This window comes from Sphaeramia orbicularis, chromosome 5 (genome assembly GCF_902148855.1).
Source record: "Sphaeramia orbicularis chromosome 5, fSphaOr1.1, whole genome shotgun sequence".
Lineage (NCBI taxonomy): Eukaryota > Metazoa > Chordata > Actinopteri > Kurtiformes > Apogonidae > Sphaeramia > Sphaeramia orbicularis.
The window spans coordinates 47,838,063-47,863,419 of NC_043961.1; the positions used below are offsets into that span (position 1 = coordinate 47,838,063).

At 38.9% G+C, this 25,357-nt stretch overlaps 1 protein-coding gene across 2 annotated transcripts; it reads right to left on the bottom strand.

Moving 5' to 3' along the window:
* Window positions 1-6,441: 6,441 nt before the first annotated feature.
* On the bottom strand, window positions 6,442-23,583 carry inka2 (inka box actin regulator 2). 2 transcript variants are annotated; one of them, XM_030134618.1, is made up of 2 exons: window positions 23,199-23,583; window positions 6,442-10,034 (listed from the first exon to the last, which is right to left on the bottom strand). In XM_030134618.1, the coding sequence occupies exons 1-2, from the start codon at window positions 23,268-23,270 to the stop codon at window positions 8,787-8,789; spliced, it is 1,320 nt and encodes a 439-aa protein (XP_029990478.1). In that variant the 5' UTR covers window positions 23,271-23,583; the 3' UTR covers window positions 6,442-8,786. The 2 variants fall into 2 exon arrangements, with proteins under 2 accessions (XP_029990478.1, XP_029990479.1); XM_030134619.1 differs by lacking the exon at window positions 23,199-23,583 and adding an exon at window positions 11,518-11,626.
* Window positions 23,584-25,357: the final 1,774 nt, after the last annotated feature.

Sequence of the window (25,357 nt, forward strand, 5' to 3'; positions counted from 1 at the left end):
ATTCACGCAGTATTGTACAAAAGTCTCAGACAACCATTAGGTTTGTTATTTTTGCAGAATTATAACGTCCACACATATGTAGTTCTTAGTTTCTGCCCTAAGACACAATCAGGGTGTAAAGAAAATACAATGCAAAAGTTTTAATGATCTGCTGACCAAGGTGTTCCATATTTACTGTCATGTCCCTTTGCACTTAAGTCTTGTTCAGAAAATATGAGATTTACTGCATGAATCTTCTGCTGTTTTACACCAGGTTTCATTCAACACATGTGAGATGTATCCTCTGGTTTGGGCTACTTTTTTATAATTTGGAAAGTAGTCACACCAAATACTGACTTAAGCCCATAGAAGCCCTTTAGTTGTGATATTTTTGTGTTTTTTTTTAATTTTTTTTAAATTAATTTATTTATTTATTTTTAAACTATGCATGTATTCCTTGTATTTTCTTGTTTTATCTGATGAAAAGAAACTGAGAAATATTACAATCCTGCAAAAACATCAAAGCTGAGATTTTTGTACAGACCTTTAAGTATTTAATGATTTTAGAGTTAAGGAAAGATACCAGGATTAGAACAGAAAAACTTCTAAAGGTTCTGGTAATACTGAGTCACAATTTATTTATTAATGTCAACACTAAACCATGACATTTTCCTAACCTCAACCAATGAGCTTTCCTGGATTTTCTATATCTGCCTTCCATCCAAAAGTAGCAGATCCTTCACCAGCAAATTACTTTGAGATAATGTGTATGTTTCATAGAAATGTACAAGTGTCACTTTATTGTGGTGACTGGGTTCTTAGCATGATAATCTTAGCTTGGGCTCCATAATAAAGTCTTTCAGATAGCAATATCAAGTAACACAACAGTAAATTATAACAACAGTGAACAATAAGACGTGGAGCCAGAAAGAGCAGTTGTTGCCAAGTTATCAGTACTTAAACACAAATAAACAATAAGGAATTTACAGCGTAGGTGGAATATTTGTAATAAACAGAGTGTGGTGCAGTGGCATCCTGCTTGGAGAAGCTGGAAGTTGAAATCCATGGCTTTATGAATCCATGATGATCGCAGGAATAATTAATAGTAATTCATGTTTGACTCAGTACAGTGTAATCTTTTAGACACTATTAGCTGCTGATGCATTTAACCTCCATGCATGGCTTAGTTTGTCATTAAACTTTAACTTGTGATTATCTGTGCATTAAACATTAATGCATATTAGTGCACCAGTAAAATATTACTGTAATATAGTGCACATTTGTACACAGTTGCCATATTCTGATGTGTGTCAAAACCAGTCACTCAAAAACAAAGAAAGGCATATGGTCATGAATAGAGCATAGTGAGAGTTCAATCTTTTGAGGCGTTATGATGCATTTGTGTGCAAAGCTGAGTCTCTTTCACCTCACCACAATCCGGGTTAATAATGTTCAATGCAGCATCACTTCATGTTTTCCACTTTGCATGCATTAGCAGAACAAGAGAGCGTGAGATTTAACTTGTATGAGATGAGCGTTGCGCTGCAAATCGGCCAGATGTTAAATCCTAAATAATTCGCCCTAGATTTAACTCTTGCATTTATCTCTCTGCCAAATGTCTCTCTGTTTTGTGGCTTTTAAGATGTAGTCTCTCATTTCGCAAAGTGAGGGTGTTTATGTGCTACTACAAATGACCTATGATTTTGCTAGCTTTAGCATGTGTGGGTGTGTGTGAGGAGGTCTCATGTTTCTTATGGGAACTTCTTGCAGAAAGCCACACTGGCTGTTGCTGCTGGACTTTTAGTTGCTGACGATTATAAAAAGTGAAACTTGAGCGCATTCCTGATGGTCAAGGTAGAGCTATGTGGCCTCACAGCTGAGGCCTTATTGACAGACGAGTGCTTAGCAGGAAATTAGCTCAGAGTGGGATCCAGAGGTCACTGGGGCATACGTGCAAAGACTCTAGATGTATGATTTTAAATACACGGGAATCCCATATTTTAATGCACCTTCCTCGTGTTTTCTATGTGATCATCGTGTGAGTTGTTGTGTAACTTAAACCAAGTTTTGCACAGATGCATAAACATGATGGAATAATATCCTAAAGTGATGCAAGTGGTGCTTTATTATTCTTATGTTATATTATTGTTATATTTAGTGTATATTCTGTTATATTATTATTATATAAATCATTGTTTTGGTTGGTTAGTGCTTGAATCTAACTCAGTATTAGCTCTCTTATTAATTATCTGTTAACAATGTTATGCTTGCATAGTTTTCACATTTAATTACTGTTCTGAGGAAAAAAAAAAGTGTTTTACTATTTACTTGAAAAAAAAAAAATTACTCACTTACCAGAAAAATATTTTTTTTTTGTTCTAGCAAAATTGTTTTTCAAAAATTGTATTTATTTCTATAGGTGTTTAGTAAATTAACAAATTTTCCTCAAATCTGGCGTGTTTACATCTTGTTAATTGATGCAAACTGTCCTTATCAAATAAACAAATATATAAAATCCTGTTATTATCGCTGTAATAAGTTGTAACTTATTGCTGATTTGACCCAGTGTCTGTGTTCAGCTGTGAATCTAAACTCTGCAGACCGACTGTAAAGTTGTACAACTGTGCTGTACTCAAGCATTGTGTGTCCCAGATTTGGGTGGGAGTTGTGTTGTCAGGCTGTGAGAGAGCGACAGCTGATGAGCAGGGAAGAGGGGGAGGAGGAGGAGGAGGAGGAGGAGGAGGAGGAGGACTAAAGGGGAGGGGTAGTAGCGGTAGTGGTGTGTCGGCGTCCACTGTTGGGATCTCAGGGAAGACTGAGCCAGTGAGACAGACTACAGTTGCAGCTGTTGTAGCTCACAGAAACACACACACACACACACACCTACACACACACACACACACACACACACACACACACACACACACACACACGCATGCACGTGCACTATTCTTGTCCTGTCTCTAAATGAACCTGGTATCTTCTTTAATATGAATGCTCACTGACCTGAAAGTGTTATGTAAGGTCATAATGTGGTTCTCTTAGACTTTTGAGATGAACAGTTGCATCCCCCTGGAAAAAAATCACTTATTGTCTCAGAAAACGATATAACACCTTTTTGAAAATTTGGCAGCCATATTTAGATCATATCGGTACATCTGTTGCACCAAGTACTTAATGTAATTGTCTGTTGTGACCTTGCACACTGACTGTTTATTTATTTATTTTTTTAAGAAGGTTATCCCTCTCACCTTGCTTTTTGTTTTGTCTCTATACTGCTGGTATACTGACATGTTTGTACACATGACATATATAAAACTGAAATTTATATATATATATATATATATATATATATAATGATAATAATAATAATAATAATAATAATAATAATAATAATAATAATAATAATAATAATGTGGTTCTCTTTGATGATATTAAAAGTTGACAAGGAATGATGACCAACACTTAAAATGTCGGAGATTCCAGAGAAAACAGCAGATTTTACTTTCGGAGCTTCAGGTAGAACACCAGTTTTAATTTGCTGCTTTAATTTCTCCAGCCAAGAATAGGGATAAAAGGCAAAAACAGCTAACTTGACAAGTTGGAAGCTGCAAAAGTATTGGGTGATGACTGGGTCTTTGAAATATCCCATTCTTGAAATTTGTGAACATAAATGTTATGTGCTGATTTTTTAACCTTTTAACCTGGAGTCTCTTTATCTTTGCACACACATTCCACAGTTACATAGCACATACATGCATCTTCCTTGCCCCACACCCGAATATTATGTCTGCTGTCTGCCTTTAACATTCACCCTGTCCCCCAATTTCCTTTCAAATCCATGAAAAAATTCCAGCATGTGTCAACGTATCCTGTGTGAAAACTGTATGATGTCTTATACAGTATTTGTGCTTTGCATTATCTTGTTCTTCACTGCAAATTTCAAAGAAAAGGGTTCTATGGTAGCGCACCAGTTGCAGTGGCCTGATGTTCCTAATCATCGATCGAAATCTAGTTTGATGTACTCTGTGCTGTATGTACAATGTGCTGTCAAATCACAATAAAGAAATCTGTAATCTGTAAACTGTAATCTGAAAAAGATGGAGAAAGAAACCAGGATACTGAGGTATGTCCATCTTACCTCAACTACATCATACATCTCATCATCTTCTGGCTGCAGCCACAGTCAAGAAAAACACAAACCATGATGGCAACAAAGAATCAGAGTTTTGTCAGTAATGAAGGAAATACATTTGAAGGTTAGATGAGGCGAAAAAGCACTGAAATGCAATCAAGTCTGTACAGAAAACCAGCATGACATTTATGTTGTAACTGAATGGTGCTGACCCTGCTACTGGACAGAGGTCCCATTGTCAACAGCCACCGTCAAATTGATTTAAGGTTACAAGAATGACAGATTAAATTGCTGTTACTCCACAGCCAACAGTAAACACTAACCAAGACACTATCCATCATGTAAATATGTAAAAGTGATCAAAAGTAAGATCATCCTCAGAACCAGGATACTGATACACTTGTTCAGGACTCGTTTGTCTGTTAGCAGTCTAAGGTCCACACAGACAAATTATCCTGCTTTTTTGATTAATTTCTTATGACCTTCACGGTAGATAATTTCTGACATTTCTAGGTCAAAGGTCAAGGTCAAGAACAATGCCCCAAAATTTCCATTTGTCAACATGAGGTAAAACTTTAAAGCTCATATCTCAGTCAAAGCTCATCTGATTTGATTTGAATTCATCATACACACGTGTAATATCAAGTTCCAAAAAAAGTTTCACCTCAAAAGGTAAAAAGTCAGACTTGATGATGGTTGATGGAAATTTGGTGATGCACATTTGGACCATTGTCTTCAAGGTGTTGTATAAATAGTAATAAAATGCATCACAGGAAAACTGGACTTCAGTCAAGTACCTCCATGAAGGCAGTGTGATGCAGGGGCCGGTATGTTGTTGTGGGTAATTTAGCTTCCTAGGCAGGTTTAGACTAGAGCATTTTTTGTAAATTTGTTGAAAGTGTATTTATTAGGACTTCCTTTTGTGCATTTTAAGATCAGGTTCATGTATTTATGCCTCCAACTTTTCACCATTGTCTCTAACTACTTCAAAAGAAAGCATATACCCTTACCATCATACCGACAATATAATTTACTGATCAAAATAAAATGATGTAATGCAGAGCACAAAAACATGAACATAACTGAGGAGATATGTGAACACTGTAAACAGAGATTTAACACTTCAGACCTCATTCCTCTGACAAATTGCTTAAGGACATAAAAATGAGGTGACTGATGTGGTTTGATTGCAGTCTCATGAAAAGGATCTGAAGGATTAAATGTCATGAAGTGTCTGTGATGAAGAGCATGGCTTCCCAGTTCATGTTCCTTTTGTTTATTTATTGAACATGCTGATGGAGTTGTGGTACAGATTTAGAATCAATTTAGTGCACAGTTGATGCACAGGCATTGAGTGATTTGCTGACTTCGCCCTCATTGAACCTGTTAGTCATGCAGCAGCACTTTAGTGGAGTGAGAGAACAGAGCAGAAACAAATCAGACTAAGAGCAGCAGCTCAAAGAACAGGCTTCATGCTAAAGTCTGATGGTTCAGCCCTTTTTCTGGAAATGTATTCTTCCTTTTAGTTTGCTTCAGTGCTGATGTGATTGAATTGGATTCTCTCCTGTCATTGTAAACATTTAGACATTGCATTTAGACTGCTGACCAAAATTAAGTTATGGCAGCAAACTAATCTATGGTTATATCAACCACTGCCACTGGTCAGCTATAACATTTACCAAACAATAAAAAGTAAAACAAAACAAAATCCAGTTCCATTGTTTTGCTGAGGTGAATAAAACCTCAAAGTTCATTAGAGTAATATTTTCCTTTCAATGTCTTATAATCGTCAGATCATTTTCTGCTCATTTGGCAGTTTGATCGGATATTCATTCATTCTGCTTCTGAACCTGCTTTATCCTCACTAGGTTCTTGGGGGGTGCTGGAGCCAATCCCAGCTACCTATGGGCGAAGGCAGGGTACACCTTGGACGAGTCGTCAGTTCATCGCAGACTGACATGTTGAGACGAACAACCAATCACCTTCACATTCACACCTATTGGCAATTTTAGGTTGACCAATTAACCTATCAGTGCATGTCTTTGGATGGTGGGAGGAAGCCGGGGTACTCGGAGAGATGGTCAAACATTGTCTTTTCAAATATCATTATCATTATAATTACACTGCATTTTATAAACTTCTGCCAGCCTGTCTTTTTAGTTTATGTGTGAAGAGTTTACTGTCACGTATAGGTAATTATGTCACATTTAGCAGGTGATCCTTAAAAAGTAATAGGTTTGGCACAGATTAATTCAAACTACATACAAACATAAAAATAAAACTATTACCATTACTTAAGTAAACAACAATAAAGACACAGATCAACATTCATTTCTGAAAACAGTTTTAATTTACAAAGAGTCAGTGACAGTTTTACAGTGCACATGACACAAAATCACTACTGAAGGTTCGCAGAACCCCAATCAAAAATATTTAACAGTGCTTAATATTACACTTAGAGACCTGTAAATAGGAAGAAATAATATTACATTTACATACATATACTGTGTGATATGACATCTCAGACTGTGCCTTATGGCATAACGTCTCAGCAGAAGCTGTCTGTGGATTGGACCCTCTGAATGAGCTCTGTGTATTGACCTGAATACTGAGACACCATATGGATCTGCTGGCAAAGACACTCAAAAGACTTGGGGTCTAATCCCTGCTGGCTAAGTTTATTGGTCTCTGTAACACTTGTAACTGAGTGAAATTGGTTGTTTTACTTTCATAAAAAAGTATCAGATTGTCCTTGCAAACTGTGGTCCTCTGTGAAAAAAACATGCCATTTTGCAAAGGAAGCTATTAGGATGCGGCTTGAAATGAGAAACACTGGAAAAGTTTGAAAACCGAGAGAAAAAGTACTGAAAGCCAAAGATAATATCATCACTTTGAGTATCTGTGGTTTTGTTTACATGATCTGAAATGTAATGTGACATTACTGTGACATTTTTTATCTGTGCAGAATAATCAAACTCATGCAATGAGATATTGTTGTAAATGTTACTTATTGCTGCTGTTTGCCTGACAATTATGTACAATGATCTGTATATTGTCGACTTAAATTCTGTCTGACAGAGATGATTGGTCTTTAACTCCAGTCCAGACTGTCTCATTAGTGCTGTAGCCCTGTAATATATTCACCTGTATATACAGTATGTGACACCATTATCATAATTCAGCTCATCCATGACTCCTCAGGATTAACAAACTGATTTGCATCTTCCTCAAGCTTGCAGCGACTGAGCTTTCCATAACGTCCAGGTACCAGATGGCGATCAGTCAGTCATTATTCTTTTGGCCATCGCTCTGCGTAATAAACCAGGAGGACTGACAGTTGACTCAACATGTGCCATGTCTAAATGGCAGAGACTGGTAACACAACACGACTGATAATGAGGGGCAAATTTAAAAGTTTAATGTGCAATCTTAGATTGACGTGTTATATTGCTGCATTGTTCAACTAGGTGTAATGGGATGAGGCAAGACTATTTCATTTGTAATATTTTCCTCCTGGTTGACATTCGTTCCCTGAGAAAGATGAATGAGACTGACAGGTTCAGTTAAACCTGAGTTTCCAAGGCTTTGAGTCCTGTTGGAAACAACAGGGAGCTTATGACTGTGTTCAGTGGCAGTGCGTTGAGTAACAGCTGTTTGTAGCATCATTTATAAAAACAGTAACCATGAAATGCAACAGTTGGTGATCTATTTATAGATGCAAAGAAGTGATATATGACAGTATTTCCTGTAGCATAGAAGTGTAAAGATGAATGTTTTTTAAAACGATCCGTAATGATGGAAGTACGATGAAAGAGACATTCTTAGGAAGATGTCCACTTTTATGTTGTCTTGTTAAGACATCCAGTCTGCTCTGTCAAACACTCACACTCATTAGATCAATTCTGAATGATACAAAAGTTGCAGCATGAATCCTCAAACATATGACATACACACTTAGGCCCAGCTCATATCAAAACCTCACAGAAATGAGATGAAAGTCTTTTAGGATGTTTAAAGTGGAAGTTGCAGCCATGTGACCTCAGCTTGACTCCAGCACGTTGATAAGATTACCTGCAATTCAGGCTGACAAACCTGGTTTTGGAAGATAGCGTTATATAATGAACGCTTACGTAAAGGCTATAGCTCAGCAATATCATCATCAACCATCCTCTTGGTGAAATGAAGTACAATATTTTTGTGCTTGTTAGAAGTGATAACAACTCTAAATGACAGAACTGCTGTGGGAATTGATGGAAAAAAGGTGCCACAAAATATATCAGCAATAAAAAAGCTGAAAAAGCTGGCAGTTAGAAGAGATGTAGAGTTGTTGCTATGGAAACGATACACCGTCCGGTCCTATTGCGTTGTGTAAACTGGCAAGTTTTCAGGATGTTGCAGAGCAGCACATAGCAAGTAGTTACAAGTTTCAGCTGTCTAGTGGTGAAGATTTGATCTGAACTGGGCCTCCAAACACACATACAGCAAACAAGGTTTAAGTTATAGGATTGTCAGACAAAATATTGCCCTGTAAATCTCTCAGTCATAGGACACGTTGGGGTGTTGGTTCATTATTGGAACATAACTCATTCATTCATTCCCATCCAGCTCCGCTAAATCCCCCAGCACCTGTCACTCATTCAGCCTGGCATCGCTGGCAGCCTGTTGGCTCCTGTCAGACCCACACAGCTGTGTTGTAATCAAACAAGGGCTGCATTTTCTCCAGTCCGGTCTGTAGCTGTCTCCTGTCTAAATAAATCCCTGCAAATGGCTGATGGTGGATCTGGGGGAGGTGGTGTTGTGGGTGGTGGTTCCTCTCTGCTTCAGCTAGATGTGGGCATGGCCTGCCTTTGCCCTGCTGTCCATTTGCCCAGAATGGCAAGTAGAAACTGCCTTTTGAACCTTTAGCAGCGACCTTCTTGGGCCTTTTGGACAGGTCCCCCTCTGGCAGCTCGGGGGCCATCCAGCCAGGTCGCTCCTTCAGCAGCTTGTCCCTGTCTGGCCGAACGCTGCGTAGAAACTTCTTAAAGATGTTTGTAGTAAGTGAGAACTTCCTGCAGATCTCCTGTGAGCGACTGAGGCGTAGAGGATGAGCAGGGGTGTCCGGTCTATCCGCCCCTCCATCTGTTATCCTCTCCTCCCTCCTCTTCTTCCGCTCTTCTTCTTCCCCTTCTTCCCTCTCCACCTCGGGCAGGTCTAGCCAGTTTCCCACGAGGTCTGCAAAGACATTGTCACCCAGCACTAGAGGCTGCCGGTTACGGCTGCGGCTCATGAGTGAAGAGGTCCAGTCGCTGCCGTCGTCTGCACTCTCCTGGGAATACTCACTGTCTAAAGAGGGACCCTCTCTGGACAGGCTGTACAGGATCCCTGGCAGGTCGACCGCCTGAGCCCGGCACGGAGGTTGCGGATGAGGGTAGGGCTCCGGTGGAGGGTTTCCCACGACTGGTCCGTAAAAGTCCACCTGTGGAGCAGTGTATCCAGACCAGCGCCTGGGTATAGACTCCAGGTCATTCTCACTTCTTGCACTTCTTCCACTTTCACTTTCACTCTCTAGGCTGGAGGATGAAGTGGATGAGGTTCCGAGGCTGCTTCTGTTTTGGGATAGGCTGCGCTCATCTCCACTGATGGTGTTTCTGCTCCCCAGAGATGGCCTAGGACTTGGCACGGGACTTGGTTTGGGCTCCTCTAGCATGTCGTGGCTAAAGCACGTCCCGAGGTCTTTCCCTGAAGCAGAAGCCGTTACAGTTGGCACGTTGGGAGGAGCTTGTGGAGCAGGATGTGGGAGTCCTCGGTTAATGGGCCGACCAGAAATATCAAGGTTTTCGAGCGCAGTCTGAACTTGAAGAAGCTTAAGTTCCTGTAGAGCTCCCATCATTGAATCCATCTGAGCGTGGAGGCCATCTCCAGCTTCTTTCATAGACAGCTGTTGAGGAGACAGAGAGATAAAAGTCTGTCATGTTCACTTAGGTTTAACAACAAAAGTAGTTTTCATCAAGACTGTGGTTAAGACTGGTGGTGAATTTGCGTCTAGTGGGAAATAAGGCCCTGTGTGTCTACAGCTGCAGACAAAACATATTCAAAAGTGAACTGCACTATTGATAAATTGTATTCTTATTGCAAGAGTACCTGAAGAGAAAAGAAACAATCATTATTCACATCAGTGTATGGGCCATGCATTCACACTACTCAGGCAAACCACTGAGACAGTCAGCGAACATCAAGACTAATTGGTATTGATGTGGTGGAAACTGCTAGTCATCTTGTCATTGCAACTTGAGAATAGTCTTATTGTGCATCACAGATTTTATATATATATTCATCCTCCATCTTGTGTTTTTTTCATGTTCATTCTATCAATTAAAAATGAGGAACTTGGCACACCTTACTGAATAACATAAATGAATATAACAAATCATGTTTACAATCATTATTATGATCCTGAATCTTCATCAGCTCAGCATCAGCCCAAATCTAGCATCAGCAGAATACACAATGACAGAAATAGGCTTGTTTCATGTGTGTGTGTGCTGGTTGGACTCTCCAGTGTTTTGCAGGCTCTGCACCTTGTTTAATTATGGGTCATGTGACCTAGTTTTGGATGACAGGCCAGAGTCCCATATGGCAGCGTATGAGACAGGATCCAACCCGTGACAGCTGTAAAATAGCCTAGCTTTTTTTCTTCCTCTCGTCTCTAATGTAACCTTTCAATCTCTATTTATCCTACATGCTTCCATTCACTTTATCTTACATTTTCTCTCTCCTCTGCAGCTCTTTTTGGTCTTTCTTACATTCTCTCTCTGCGCCGCAGTAATCATACCATCTGCTTTTATCCTTTATCCTCATCTTTCTGCACTCATCTGTTTGAGAGCCTTTGTCATGTGACCTGATGTAACTGTCTTCTCCTGAAGGCAGACAAAATGCCCAGAGGCAGCATCCTGACCTCTGTCTTAACTTGTTTGCTTGAATTGTACATATTTTTGACCCAGACTTTGACTCTATTTGCTTCAACAACAGGTTCTATCATCATCATGTGCATTGCACATCCTGGCAAAGGCAGCAACTGACTGATGTTTAAACCTGCTGGGAACTTCTCGATTAAAAAAAAAAAAAAAAAAACCTCTGTGGGAAGACAAGAGAAAGCATGCAGGGAATTTTGAGATATGTGCCAAAGTGTGTGGGAAAACATTGGCATTGAACTTATGAAGCATACCTACACTTTGAGAACTAGTTTCAACAGCATAAATAACTGTCAGTTAATTTGCACATAAAAGAGGCCTCGAGCATGAGAACTGACAAGAGATGATGATTTCAGTTAACAGCTACTTGATTCCAGCATGTTCGTCTGTCAAGAAAACTCACAGCTGATTCTATAAAAGCAGTTTAGAAATAAAAAGTCCACACCTTACCTTCTAAAAATTCAAACACAAAACAGCAGGTATAGATTTCCCAGAGTGTGTGTATAGTATTTTGATGGTAGTCTGCACCTGAGCCAGCCTGTCCCTGTCTCCCACCTTTCAAAAGGATCAGACTGACTCCCCTATATGTATCTCCCTCCAATGGGGGGACACCGCTGGGCATGGCAGCCAATCAGCACTGCCCGTCTAGACATTAATCCTCAAATGGCGGGGTGGTGTGGGGCGGAGGGGTGGGGTCATTCAGGCGGAAACGGAGTGACAATGAGAGGGAAGACAGCGAGTGAGAGGGGCGGTGAGAGTCAGCCGGATGAGCAGGGGTGGGGGGTGGGGGGTGGGGGAGGTGTATGTTTATGTGTGTGATGGGGAGGGATCCCCCGCCATATGTTTAGATGTCGAAGAGGGAACTGTTGATGGATTCAATTATGGATGACACCATAAGAACACACGAGGAGGTTGGGGGTAGTGATCTGAGAAGTGGGGGATGTAAGTGTAGTAACACCAGACTGTGATATTTAATCTTGGCGAAGCAGTGATTGTGTCGACCCCGGGTGGGAAAAGAAGCTGCTGAGAACAACTGACAGAAGCAGCGTAAACAAGAGACTTATAAGCACTGTGAGAGATGGAAAGGTTGTTACAGGTGGGATTATCATTAGTGTTGTTATTATTATTATTCTGATTATTTACAGTAATGTTCTGACTTTTAAATTAATATGCAAATGTATAAAATTAGATACACTGAATAAATGTATGTAAATAAATAAATAAAAAGGAAATAAAGCTAAGTTTTAAAGTAGGGCTGGGCCTTTTATGCTGCAGATTATTTTCTGTATGAGCTAATTAACTGATAAACTGGTTTTAGTATTCACTAAAGTATGACGTCCTACAATGTGTCTTCCACATCCCAAAGATTCATTTTATTGTCATAAAGGACAGAAAGAAGAAAAGATCTATATTTACGTGCACTTAACAATTCAGATTTTTTAAATATACATTTTTATTATATAAGTATTATTATATGTACTTACATGCTATGTTATTATCTTATTTGCAGAGGTGCAACAATTAACAATTATAATCTGTTTACATACACACCAAAATTTTAACATTCCAAACTAGCCTTAATTCTAAATGATGAATTTTCTGACTGATGATTTTGTATCTATACAAAATATTAAGAATATACTGAATATAGGGTTTTACAGTAGCTTGCAACACAGAGCATATTGCATTGTACACTAACCAACAAGCTTCGATTTGCCTGGCTGAGTAATGCATGGCCAAAAGAAAAGCCTACATTTCTGTAGGTAGGTACTTCTATAGATCATGAAAGACTTGGCTATTTACAACATTTTGGGTACATGCAAATATTCCAACACTGAGCTTTTTAAAAAGGAATGAAAGAAAGTGGGAGTGCTGAAGTGTGCCACTAGTGGGGAAATTTGGAAAAAATCCTTTTACTCAGAATATGCAAGAATATTAGTGGAATATTACATCATCATAGGAATATCCTTTTTTGAATTAAGGGCCTAAAATGTAATGTTCAGGTTGTAAAAATAAAAAAGTCAATCAGAAAAAAAAGTTTTTTTGGAAAATATGTCATATTCTCTGACATATATTAAACTCTATTGTAAAATAGGAACTACAGACACAAATGACACTTCCCCTTGAAACCAATCCAATATGCTTCATCATTATCATTCCACCTGTGGGTTGAAGCACTTTCTCATTGGGAGCATATGGCTGAGTAGGTGCACAGGGGCGTGAATAGCCTGTAAGATCACATAATAAGCCTATCAGTGCACATGGTTGGAACAAAAGCCTCTGAGCTTCACACTGGCTCACTAAATTAGGCAGTGAAGGTGGGTGCAATTAGCCCAATAGGGTTGTCTCATGTCTGTGTCTTACACATATGGCTGACTTCATTAGTTATAATTGCTCGCATCTTGGGAGAGACTGGGAAAGAGCGTGTAATTATGGTTTACCTTCCTCCACATCAAAGGTCAACAAGTCTACTGACAGGATGACGAGTTATGGATAATTGTTACATCTTCAGAGGCCGATGTGTGGCTTCGGTAAAGTTTATGCAGGGATCAGTGGAGGGATTACCGCACTCTGAGCTGCCGGTGAGATGTGGAGCTTTTAAAAGTATTAAATTTGTTTTTGAAATATCATCTCCCACACTCAGCAGGCCGTTCTCAAGCAGTCTGAGAGGGCCGCACCTGTTTACACATGCACACCAAAGCACCCTAATTTAACTCTCACATGCAACTTTCCCATTATCCCCAAAAGCCCAGGCATTCCTCCTGGTTATTTAAAACACGCTGAGTTGTTTACTGGCATTTCTATTCTTGGATAGCATTAATAATTCATATATTGCCTCAGGAGAGCAAACAGAGGAACAAACTAAACCCTATTATTCCACCTTTACCACGCCAGCTAACTCAAGGCACTGCACTGCCATTTCAAAGCTGAACTTTGCGGCCCAAATATGTCAGACTTTTCAGCCTTCACTCAGATTTGAAAATAATGTCCTGCAGCGGTTTCGGGTTGAGACGCAGATGTTGCACATCCTGAGATGTCTCACTTTTTAGATGTGTTAATCGTCTGAGGGGCTCATTAAGGACAAAGGAAGACCTGACAGGACCTAACACAGCACCTCAGGGTCTTAGCCATGAACATGTGGATGTTAGATTTAATTTAAAGAAATAAAAGTTAAGAGAAGGGGAATGAAATTGGGGCTGCAGGGAATTGCAACACAGGCATCATTAATCCAGTCTAGGGGAGTTTAGTTAAATCTTCTGCGCTAATGCCTTCGAATATTTCAGCCACGTTACCCAACAAGCTTGTATTTCTATAAAAAGATCATGTTAGAAAACCAGCCAAGGGAAAGTATGAATGAATGAATGAATGAAAAGGGATTCATCTAACAAACTGGGTCTGTCCAACTACCCTCCTCCCCCTCCCCCTCCCCCTCCCCGCCCCTTCTTCCTCTGGCTGCAGTGAATCCAGCCAACCAAACATAATTACTAATTAAGACTTGCATGCTTCAAAGTTTAAGAACAATAGCTGGGAATCTGGAGTTAATGTTGAATGGAGAAGAATTAAAAAGTTCTGGTTACTTAAAAGAAAAAAATATCACTTGATTCTTTATTTTATGTCTTATATCAAGCTACTTAAGGAAAGATGGCTCCAGAGTCCATTTAATATGCATGAAAGTGAATTAAATACCATGAAGTATAAATAAATCAGTGCTGTCTGTTGAGATAGGGCTCTCTCTGTCATCATTGCTTTGCTTATGGAAGAAAAATAAATTCACTGTGCAAACACCAGCTCACACATCTACACATCCACACGTCCACACATGCCTTGTGTGAAAGTCTTTTTTGAGCCATGTGCATATGTGTTGTTGCATGTTAAAAGCGGCACAAGCTGGACATAAAGTAAACACACAAACAAGTGGTGATTTCAGCACAGACCACTGCTCTATTCTGGCTACAAAATGCAGGCTATTCACTGTTGTTGTTTATTGCTTGTGATTGGCTGAAGGGGAGGAAATGCAGAGGCCAAGGTTATCACACCCAAAAGGTCTTCCTGTTTAGAAGGAGCTGGCCAGCAGCAGTGCAGATACAGTGTACCCCTCCCCTAATTAAAAATGAATGGTGGCCTGTGTGGGTCAAGGACAGGAATGGGGTCTGTGTCCGAGGGGATACAGAGGGGGTCTCTGTGACTTTACCGCTGGACACACCACAAACGGCCCCGAGGTCACCATCAAGAGGGTAATAAAGCTGTGCAGCAATGAAGGAAATAAATTACTGTGCACACAGGGATGAATGTCTCTTTGACGAAGAAGGTTATGTGGTGACTCTGTTTGGTCCCAGTGTCCTCAGGGTCATGTACAGGAGAGCAAAAAGTGTGAATAATGTTCAACATAAGAAAATGGGACAGAAATGCCTCCTGTGTTAGGTCATGACACATTTATCTGTGGCCATTAATTACCCTCCAAGAATCGTCTACTGTCATATGTTATAAGTGTTGCGATGGTTACAGTTGAAACATAACCAATTTCAAATCACCCTGTTAAAAACGTAATATACAGCTATGTAACTGCTTAATTAATGTGACTTCTTACATTACTTTTGCAGCAAATGTTTTATACTGAAAAGGTGCATGTAAACCAGGTTGAGTCACTTCAGTACAGTACTCTGAGGGTTGTACTTTCAGAAAGACTCAAAGGCAGAAAGAGCCACAGAACAAATGTTATAATCTGCATACAGGCTAAACACTTAACATAACCAATTTCTAATCAAAGTGGAATTAGACTAGGAATTAGTGATTCAATTCCATATTTTTACCTCTGCCAGGAGGTATTGTGATCACTTTGCTTTGTGTGTTTGCGTGTGTGTGTTTGTTTGTTTGTTTGTTAGCAAGATAACTCAAAAAGTTATGGATGGATTTTCATGAAATTTTCTGGAAATGTTGATACTGGCACAAGGAAGAAATGATTAAATTTTGGTGGTGATGGGGGTGGGGGGGCAGCTCTGTCTTGGTTGAGGTCTGCGCTCTCCGGGTGCTTTCTTCTTGGTTCTAATCTAACCTTGCTACATCTTACTAGTTACTTCTGTTTTCATGTTTTCATCAGCGGAAGTAAGACTTTAAAGGACTGAGCTGGAACATTCATAGGTTTTCAGGCCACAAAATAAGTTTTTTAGGGAAAAAATCCCAAATTGAGTGTTTTTCTTGGTCTTATCTGACAGTTCAACATTTTCTTTTAATTTATAATTCATGTTTGAATTTAAAGAAGCAATCAGCTTTGGCAGAAACGTAATGGTTCTCTGGGAGATTTTGTTGGAAAAAAGGACCAAAGCTTCAATTCTTGCCCATTTTAGGCATCTCCAGGCTGAGACTCCATAATTACCTTTCAGCATGTTGTAATTCAGTGATAGTCATCAGGTGATAAGGTTTATATGAAAGATGAGTGTTTGCATTCTGATATTGTCAGAACCACAACCACTAAACAGCTAAAAACCTCTGAGACAGGTATCGCTGCACCTGGAGAAATTAAATCTAAACCACCTGCAAGTGTTAAAAGATGTGCTTTATTTGACTTCACATCCACATGTGTGTAAACCCTGTGACCTGCCTTATAGCAGAGACTCCCTGTCAGAGATAGGAGAGGGTTTAATGGCTTGTTTCCTGAACTCATCAACAGAAATGATGCTGCTTTGGGAGACACAGGATGATTAGGACCCGTATCATCATCTTTGCCAGAAGATACGTGGAGACCGTTTGGGACACAGTCTGCTGTCCTCCTTGCTACAAATCTTCACTGGAAGTAAAAATTAAGATGCATCCTCGGATAAACACAGCATTTGATGTCAGTGTGTTGTGTGTGTGTGGGCAGTAAAAGTGTACAGCCAATTCTCCAGCCCACTCTTATGACATCAAGTGTGACGTTCATTTTACAGAGATTACTGGTTCTGCCCCCTCATATTCTGACTTCAAAAGGACTATAAGATACAAGAGCATAAAATGTGTGTGATCTCTGTAAGCTGCCTTGGTGATTGGCCTGACTTTATTTTATTTTTACTTAGAGAATTTGGAAACTCATTGAGTTCAATGATTTATTGGTGGGCTTATATCATCAAACTTTGATCATGTGCAGCTTATGCGGTTTGGTGTAAAATAGAGATTTTTGCACACTTATTACAACCAGAGTAAAGACCTCGGTAGTGTTTCATCAGTCCAAATGACAAAGTGTAATGTCAAATTAGTCACTAAAATGATATGGGTTATGAGACATTTTTCGGGTTCCCATTTGCTCCACAGAACGTTTGAACATTTTTCAGCTCATTGGTCTGGTTTAACAGTGTCCAACTCACTGCTTTGGGTCTCTCACTACTGATACTTTCCAGTTCCAGGAGGCAGCCAAAAGGCTCTCAAAAACTCACTGTACAGCACAAAACCATAGATAGGCAAAGTCACAGAGAAGCCAAAGATAATAGAGCTTTTAGCAGCTAAAAGGCAGATATTTTGTTCAGAAATTGTGTAAAACAGAAACAGCATGAAAAGTTGAATTGGGCTTCCATTCATCAAGTGCAAAAAAACATGTGGTCTGGGCTGCCATGCCATGAACTAATGAGGCTTTCTGCACGTAATTCCCTTTTCCTATAACAGTTATTTCCTGCTGTATGTATGTTTGTTCAGCAATAGGTAACGATTCCTAATCATGTTCACCTACAACTTATAACAACGAACTGTGATGAATTTGCCAGTTTTTGTAGATTATGTATTCCATTTTAACGCATTAGCCATCAATTGTTCAATTGTAGTAGCAACAAAAAATTATAAGCAAATTTCTTTTGCCTTTATACAAAGTACAGATGTGACATTTGCAACTAAATGGGAACCAGCCTTCATATTTCTGCATTCAAATATATCAAAATGCTTATGTCACATATTTTGTTGACTTGTATACCTACCATGTATCAAATGTTTCCAACAATCTCAAAATTCAGAGTAATCTAAAATTTCATTCAGTGTACTGGTGCATTTCATTTGGGTACCTGTTCATGGAGTTATATCCCCTTTGCTAACATTAATAAATTTAATCTAGTTTCACTGTACACACAATGACAATAAAGACTATTGTATTGTATTGTATTGTATTTTAATGTATAATGTTTCTTCCTGTAACATCAGTGGAATGACATGACATAAAATGAGTAAGTATTACTTTTCTTTAATACATTTTCTCATCTGCAAACATGAGTTCTGTCTATCTTTGACTATTTTGATCCTTAGCAACAGATATTACAAAGAGTGCATTTGCATATGCTTTCGAAGACACCAAACTGGTCTAACTGAAAGAGAGAAATACTGGTGAAATTGTTTCGTCTTGTGATTAAGAGATGAAGGAGAGGAGGGAGAGTTTCAGAGTATTGCTGAGACATGTTGCTACAACAGCAGCAGAGTCAAACATCTAACCCTCCTTAGCAACAATAAATCCTAAATAATCCTGAATTTGACATCTTGGATAGTGACTTCATTTTCCATGTTGCACAATGATAAACAGGCTTTGTATGAAGGTTAACGGCTCTGTCTCAAACACAATGAGCACCCACGCAAACTTTGCAGCTGCCACCACAAGCAGGGCCATTTTTAGCCGAGGGGAAGGAAGGGCAGGTTATAGAGAATAGGAGCCATGAGGGAGACACAAAACAAACGAGCTTAAACTAAACCACTTCACTGCTTTGTGTTGATTACAAATTTTTTTGATACCACACCTAAAGGTAACAAAGACTATGCCAGTTCGAGGCGCGCAGCCGCAAGTGTGTGTTTGAGTCAAATTTCATGACCTCATGCTCGCTGCCTTTGGTGTTGAATACTAAGGTGACAGTTAGAGATGTGCCTCAGGTGTGAAAGGGATGAAAGAGCATGATGCATGTGAAATCAGCTTCAACGGTGTGATTTATGCGTAAGTTTCTGAAATGACGCTGCTAAGCAGGTGTGAAACCAGCGTTTAGACAAGATGACTCAAAGGGATGTCAGCACTCATATGTTGAACCTCAAACAGGCAGGAAAGGCTTATATGTTTTTCATGACTCTTTGTCTGTCTGCTGTATGGATAATGAGTCATATTGGTCTTAAAAATATGTCATTTATGCATTTTTCTAAGGCATTTCCATACTCTTAAAGCAACTGCCTGAACTTGACAGCCTGCTGACAAACTCCGCTCAGTTGAAGTAACACAAATAGAAAAATGAAAAACGATCATACATTCCTCCATTGAAAACTGATCTGTGAGATCTGAGTTTCAGTGTCACTTGCGGTCAGCAGAGCAGAGAAATAATCAGGGACCGTGTCAGGTCAAAGGTCAAATGTTCCAGTGTGACCTAACTCACTGTACCTCACACAGACTGACCTCCTCAGTGTTCACACTTTCAGATAACAGCGTGTATTGAGTTTCAGTGTACTAAAAGTGACTTTATTGGGGAGCCTTGGGTTCATATATCACACTGTTGTCACTGGAAAATGAACTACTCTGCTCTTTTGGAATTTAATTTGTTGTTTAATTTGATTTAGATTAAATTAACAAGTTCATTTACATCTTGTAAAGTTGAAGACTTGTCACTCTCCAGACATTGTTAGGTGCATATTTTTAACATATTGTTAGGCTCATAGCATAATTACCTATGTCATACACTATATGGACAAAAGCACTGGGACACGTTGAATTCAGGTGTTTCTTTTCTTACAGGGTCTGGTCTGGGATACAAAATAACAATAACAAATATCATAATGTAGTTTTATATTGTGATAAATATCACATTGATTATTAATATTGATGTTTAATCAGCATGAATAGGACATCTTACAGCTGTAGCCATGATGTGTTCCAATATTTTTGCCCATACAGTTTATTAACATCAATATTTCTTCAATGTTTAATGGGAAATTTTTCTTCCTAAGTGAGATGTGAAGAAAGCAGATGGTTAGTTGTGGTAGAAAATTATTTACAGTCATGAAAAATATGTTACAAATTTAGAGGTAGAACACTTTAAATTATAGTCATGGATAAAAAAAAATACTAACAAAAACAAAATCCATGTCGAGAGAACTTAAGTAAAAACAACCTCTGAGTCATTTTGGAAGCTAAAATAACAATTTAAACTGAACTAACCGGTGCAATGATATTTATCACAATATAAAACTATATTATGACATTTGTCATTATTGTTTTATCCCAGACCCCTGTTAGAAAAGAAACACCTGAATTCAACGTGTCCCACTACTTTTGTCTATATAGTGTATGACTTAGGCAATTAAGCTATGAGGCTAACAATATGTGTATATGTTGTGTTTTGATGTGTCACATTAGAAAATCTTTATCGAAAATGGAAAATGTTTAAAACTTGACATATATCTTGAGGTGAGGGGGGCTTTGCCTTTTTCAGTAAGCACATAAAATAAATAGACACACCTTTTCAAATAAAGTCTGATGCTTAAGTAATTTAAGCCAACTGGACAGATGTCGTCTCAGATATTGTAATTAAGTGCTACAACAGTGCACCTTTACAGCAGTGGAATGCTCTTCTTCTACTCTTTATTAAACTCACGTATACTGTGAAATTCATGGATATGTGTGTAATTTGCAATTTCTCTTTTGCAAACTTCCAAAGGTTTTCTTCAAATTGGTTTGACATTTTAAGGAAACACAGCTACTGGTGTAAAAAAACAAACAAAAAAAAAAAAAACATCTGTGACATACACTAACATTGGTCCCCTCTAGACTTATTCATTGATATTTATTTTGTTATCTATGACTTTGACTTAGATGTTAAGTTCAACACTTATCGAGTTTCTAACAAAGTCAAAGTAGTATTTTTTTAGTTACATTTTATTTCGTTGCCTGTGAAAAACATCTCTGGAGAGTCTTGCTATCTTTGGCATGCTGCGCTTTAATGTGTCAAAAATTAACATTTTTACATGGCCTGGTAAATAAAAAGTCCCACCTGGATTTGACCAAGCAGATAGTTCAGATCCCTCCATTGGACATTTACTGCAGTGATTAAAATGTTTCACCTTCAGCATGTTCTTTAACTGATGCAGTGAGTAGTTTCTCATTTCTTAGAAAACATTGACTTGACAGAGCGTACAAATTGAACTGTGTTCCAAGGGAAGAAGGTCATGTGGTCTGATGAGACCAGACTGACCCTGTTCCACAGTAACACGTGCATCAGCGTGAGAAGACAGGAAGAGTAAGTGATTACCCATCATGCCCAGTGCCTACAGTACAAGCCTGTGGGGGCAGTGTTATGATCTGTGGTTGGTCCAGTTGATCAGGTCTAGGTTCAGCAACATTATGTGTTCAAAAAAATGAAGGAAGTAAATGTGAAAGTGCATAAACTTGATGAAACTATGCCACAGTTACTGTGTGCCATCATCAAAGCAAAAAGTTTAACAGAATATTAGAGGTCCAGGCATGAACCCTGATGGCTCTCACTCATATACTATTATATCATTTATACTTCTATGCATGCCTCTGTTCATAAAATTTCAGTGCTGCAATGTGTATTTTTATCTTGTTTAGCAGATGCATAAACTTGGCTCATCTTCAGATTTACTCTACATACCCCACATTTCTTCAGTAAAATTAACTGGTGGTGCGCCAAGTGACAATGTTTCCTTGAGAATGACTATGAAGGGCTTCTCAGTGTGGTGTACTCCGACTGGATAAAACACAGCAGTAAAGTCTACAAACTAGTGGGCTGTCGTATAAACTATGTTTAATTGGTAGTAAGTGGACTACAACAGGGAGAACAACTGCTGCGCTCATTTTAAAACTAGAGGAGACTGTGCAGTGGAGTCAGTGTGGGTTCAGAGGAGCTGCTCTCCATGTCACAGCTGTAAGTCCATTTGTGATCTTCATGTTGCAGATGGAGCTGGTTTACCACTCTCCACTGAGCACTGGATGAAAATCAGTCATAGTAGAAAGAAAAGTGACAACCCTGGCATAGACGGACTTTGTTTTCTGTACAACAGACTGAGTCGCACATGGTCCCGTGCAGGGGACACTGCCTCAGCGTTTTAACTGGCATCTGCTCTCTGTTCTCCTGTTTGATCCCCGGCATGGCACAACACTTTCTCTATTATGTTACCAAACTGCGATATGGCAGCTAGAACACAACATGTCCTCTTGGCTTCAAGGTCTACTACCCCAAAAATGTCATGTGCCACTTCACAGACGTGTGGCTAATTTAGAGCAGCAAATCAAGGAGTCACAGACCAGATCGTGTTGCAAAACATGCAGCCATGCACGGCTTTTCTTTGGTCCAGTGGCCGGGTAAAAAGAAAAAAAAAAAAAAAAGAGAAAGAAAAAATCTGGGTGCGCTTTGAAGATGATTCCAAATGAAATCTGTGCCAGTTAAGACTGCTTTGAAATGGGTCTACAGAGCGTTGCTGCCAAATGATTTTGGGTGTCAGGGTGGGCTCACAGATTTGGTTTTCATATCCCAAAGAAAGGGATGAAAGATAGCACTCTAAATTTGCTATCAGGACAGAAGATGTGAACATTTCCACAAAGGAGACTGTCAAATTCATTTAGAGCAAGATTAATGTGATAAACTCACTCTGACTGCTCATTTATTTCACATGAAAAGCAAGACCTTGCAGCAGATCAAGATGAATTTCACATTTAAAATTTCTATTTTCATTAAAAAACAAACCCACCACAAACTAAAAACTGTCCTGCTTGGAAGTAGATGAAAACTGTCTTATGCTTCATACATCTGTCCCAGATGCAATGGACGGAGAGAGGGAAGAGGATATATAGTATCCACATGCCATTGGTGTGCCCAAAGCTTTAAGCCTACATGGATTAATGCGATTTTAAAAAAAATGCACATGCACCCCCACTGTTACGAACAACAGAATATTAGAGTAAAAAGCACAATACGGAATATTAAGTTGCATATTTGATGCTACTTTTTATGTTTAAATGATTACAAATTCATATTTTATAAGGGTTTTCATGCATAAAATCTATATTTAAATGTAAAGGCATGTTCCATGTTTAGATTGTGTTGCATATTAACTTCATAATGCAAAACCCTTCAGTGGTGATTGCCCTTTCCCGGTGCAATAATAACAGAAGTAGATACAAAAGAACATACCAGTTCCTGCTTCAGGCGTCTTAGACAGGCATCCATGTTTTTGCATTCTGGTTTGGAGAGCTGTTGTTCCATTTTTGTAATAACAAGACTTCAGATGAAACGCCTCGACAGTCGCTCGATCATGACCACGAAAGCGTCCACACTGGCATCTAGAAGGGAAAATAAAGCAGCCCCTTGAAGAAGCAGTGGACTGGTGGCAATTGGAGATGCGCAAATCCTGTTGAGGAATGCGCGCTGCTCGTAATGACGCGAATCCCGTAATTAAAAAAAAAAAAAAAAAAAAAAAAAATCCTGATGACGAAAATGTGTTTACTCCAAAAAATGATAATGAGGTCCGTGTTCTGGTTGCATCAGCTGACTCAGAGCCCGCCGTGTGTCTGCGCTCTGCTCGTCTTTCCCCTCTTTGCCCATTCAAGAGGAGCGCTTACGTTCCCATCCAGCCTCCTCCAATGAGTGAGCGCCTCTGCTCACATAAACCTCATTCAAACCAGGAGGAAACGGCCATCCATCATTTATCACGAGTAGATTAGTCCACTGCTTTCATTGGGATATGAAAAGAAGCAGGGGAACATCTGGAAATATTTGTGATCATAAATGTTGGGATATCCACAGAACATCCAAATGCATATGTGTGTGTGTGTGTGTGAGGGTGTGTGTGTGTGTCAGAGCTCTGAGTGAAAATACTCCTGCAGTGTTTTGGCCTGAAAGAGGAAGTTTAAGGAGGATGTGTTTAAAAGAAACCATATGTGTCATGAAACCTGCCATAGGAACAGTTTCCTGAGGTCAGAGAGGAAACACCTGAGCCACAGGCCTTTGTCACGTGACCCGGATACAATACTGTAGTAATAACCACACTGTAAAAAATGACTGTAGATTTAACACCAAAAAGTTGTAAAATTGCAACATTAAAAAACTGTAAGTGACAATACAATGCAAAGTTGTTTATTTGAAAAGATTTTTGTGTTAACGATTAAATCAAATATAGCTGTAGTTTTTACAAGAAGAGTATGTGAACAAAACCAGATTTGTATGTAGAAATGATGTATTTCTATTGTGTTTAGAAAATAAAACTGTAAGTTGAAAAACAATGCGGTGCCGTTTGAATTGCAAGACCATAATGTTGAAATAACGGCATATTTGCTTTTTTTTTTTTTTTAATAAAAAGTTATAAAAAAGTAAACATTTAACAATTTAACATTTTAAACTTGTAAAGTGATGGGTTGGTAGAGTTGGTGGAGTGGCTCATCCAATAACCAAAGGGTTGGTGGTTCAAATCCTGGCTCTGACTGTCCATATGTCAAAGTGTCCATGGAAGACACTAAATCCTAAACTGGTCCCAGCTGGACCTGGTGGATTTGGAAAGTGCTTTGGACACCATGAGGGTGGAGAAAATAAATAAATAAGTGCAGTCCATTTACCATTTAAATCCAATGTTAAATCTACATGTTTAAAATGTTAAATCTACATGTTACTCCGTAAATATGTTTACAGTTGGATGTTTTTTACAGTATTGCTCTGGAAACAACAGCTGCCAGTTTTTTTTCCGTAAAAGCAACAAGATTTTTTTTTACAGTGCAGGGAAGTAGGAGTCCCATAAACAGAAGGGTCATGACCTCCACCATAACTGTGTGATCCATGACACATTCAGCAAATCAGCTCTTTATCTTTATTCTACTCTCTGTACGCTAATTGTCACCCAACTAATCTTGCTTACTTTGGGCCATTAAAACCATTTAAATTAAATGTAGATTATATATTTTCATGTCGCTCTCATAGTGCAGTTTTCACCACTTTTACATAATTCACAGTTTTAAACAATTTCCACTTTTTTTCCTCAATATCTTTATTGAGTTTTCCATAAAACACACAAAAATATAGAAAAAGAATAAATACAAATATAAAGCAAGAGGCTGGAGAGACATGTGTGGAGGGTTATGCCATACGCAACAAAAAATAAAATAGTTTCTGTTCCTTCACACATACAACATGTCATTATGAACAGCCAAATATACAAAGACACAAACCAACATAGACAAGCACATAAACAAACAAACAGTGCTGTCCTCGACAAAAACAACCATAACAACAAAAACAACAGGGGATGGGGCCATATAATACATAAACAAACAAACAAAAAAAAATCATATATAATGCATAGA

What these genes read in the sequence shown, in the direction of transcription:
- inka2 (XM_030134618.1), bottom strand. Translation starts at nt 23,270, where the DNA reads ATGGAACAACAGCTCTCCAAACCAGAATGCAAAAACATGGATGCCTGT. An exon ending in GACGCCTGAAGCAGGAACTG is followed by an intron (nt 10,035 to 23,198) that starts GTATGTTCTTTT and finishes TCTCCTCAACAG; the next exon opens with CTGTCTATGAAAGAAGCTGG.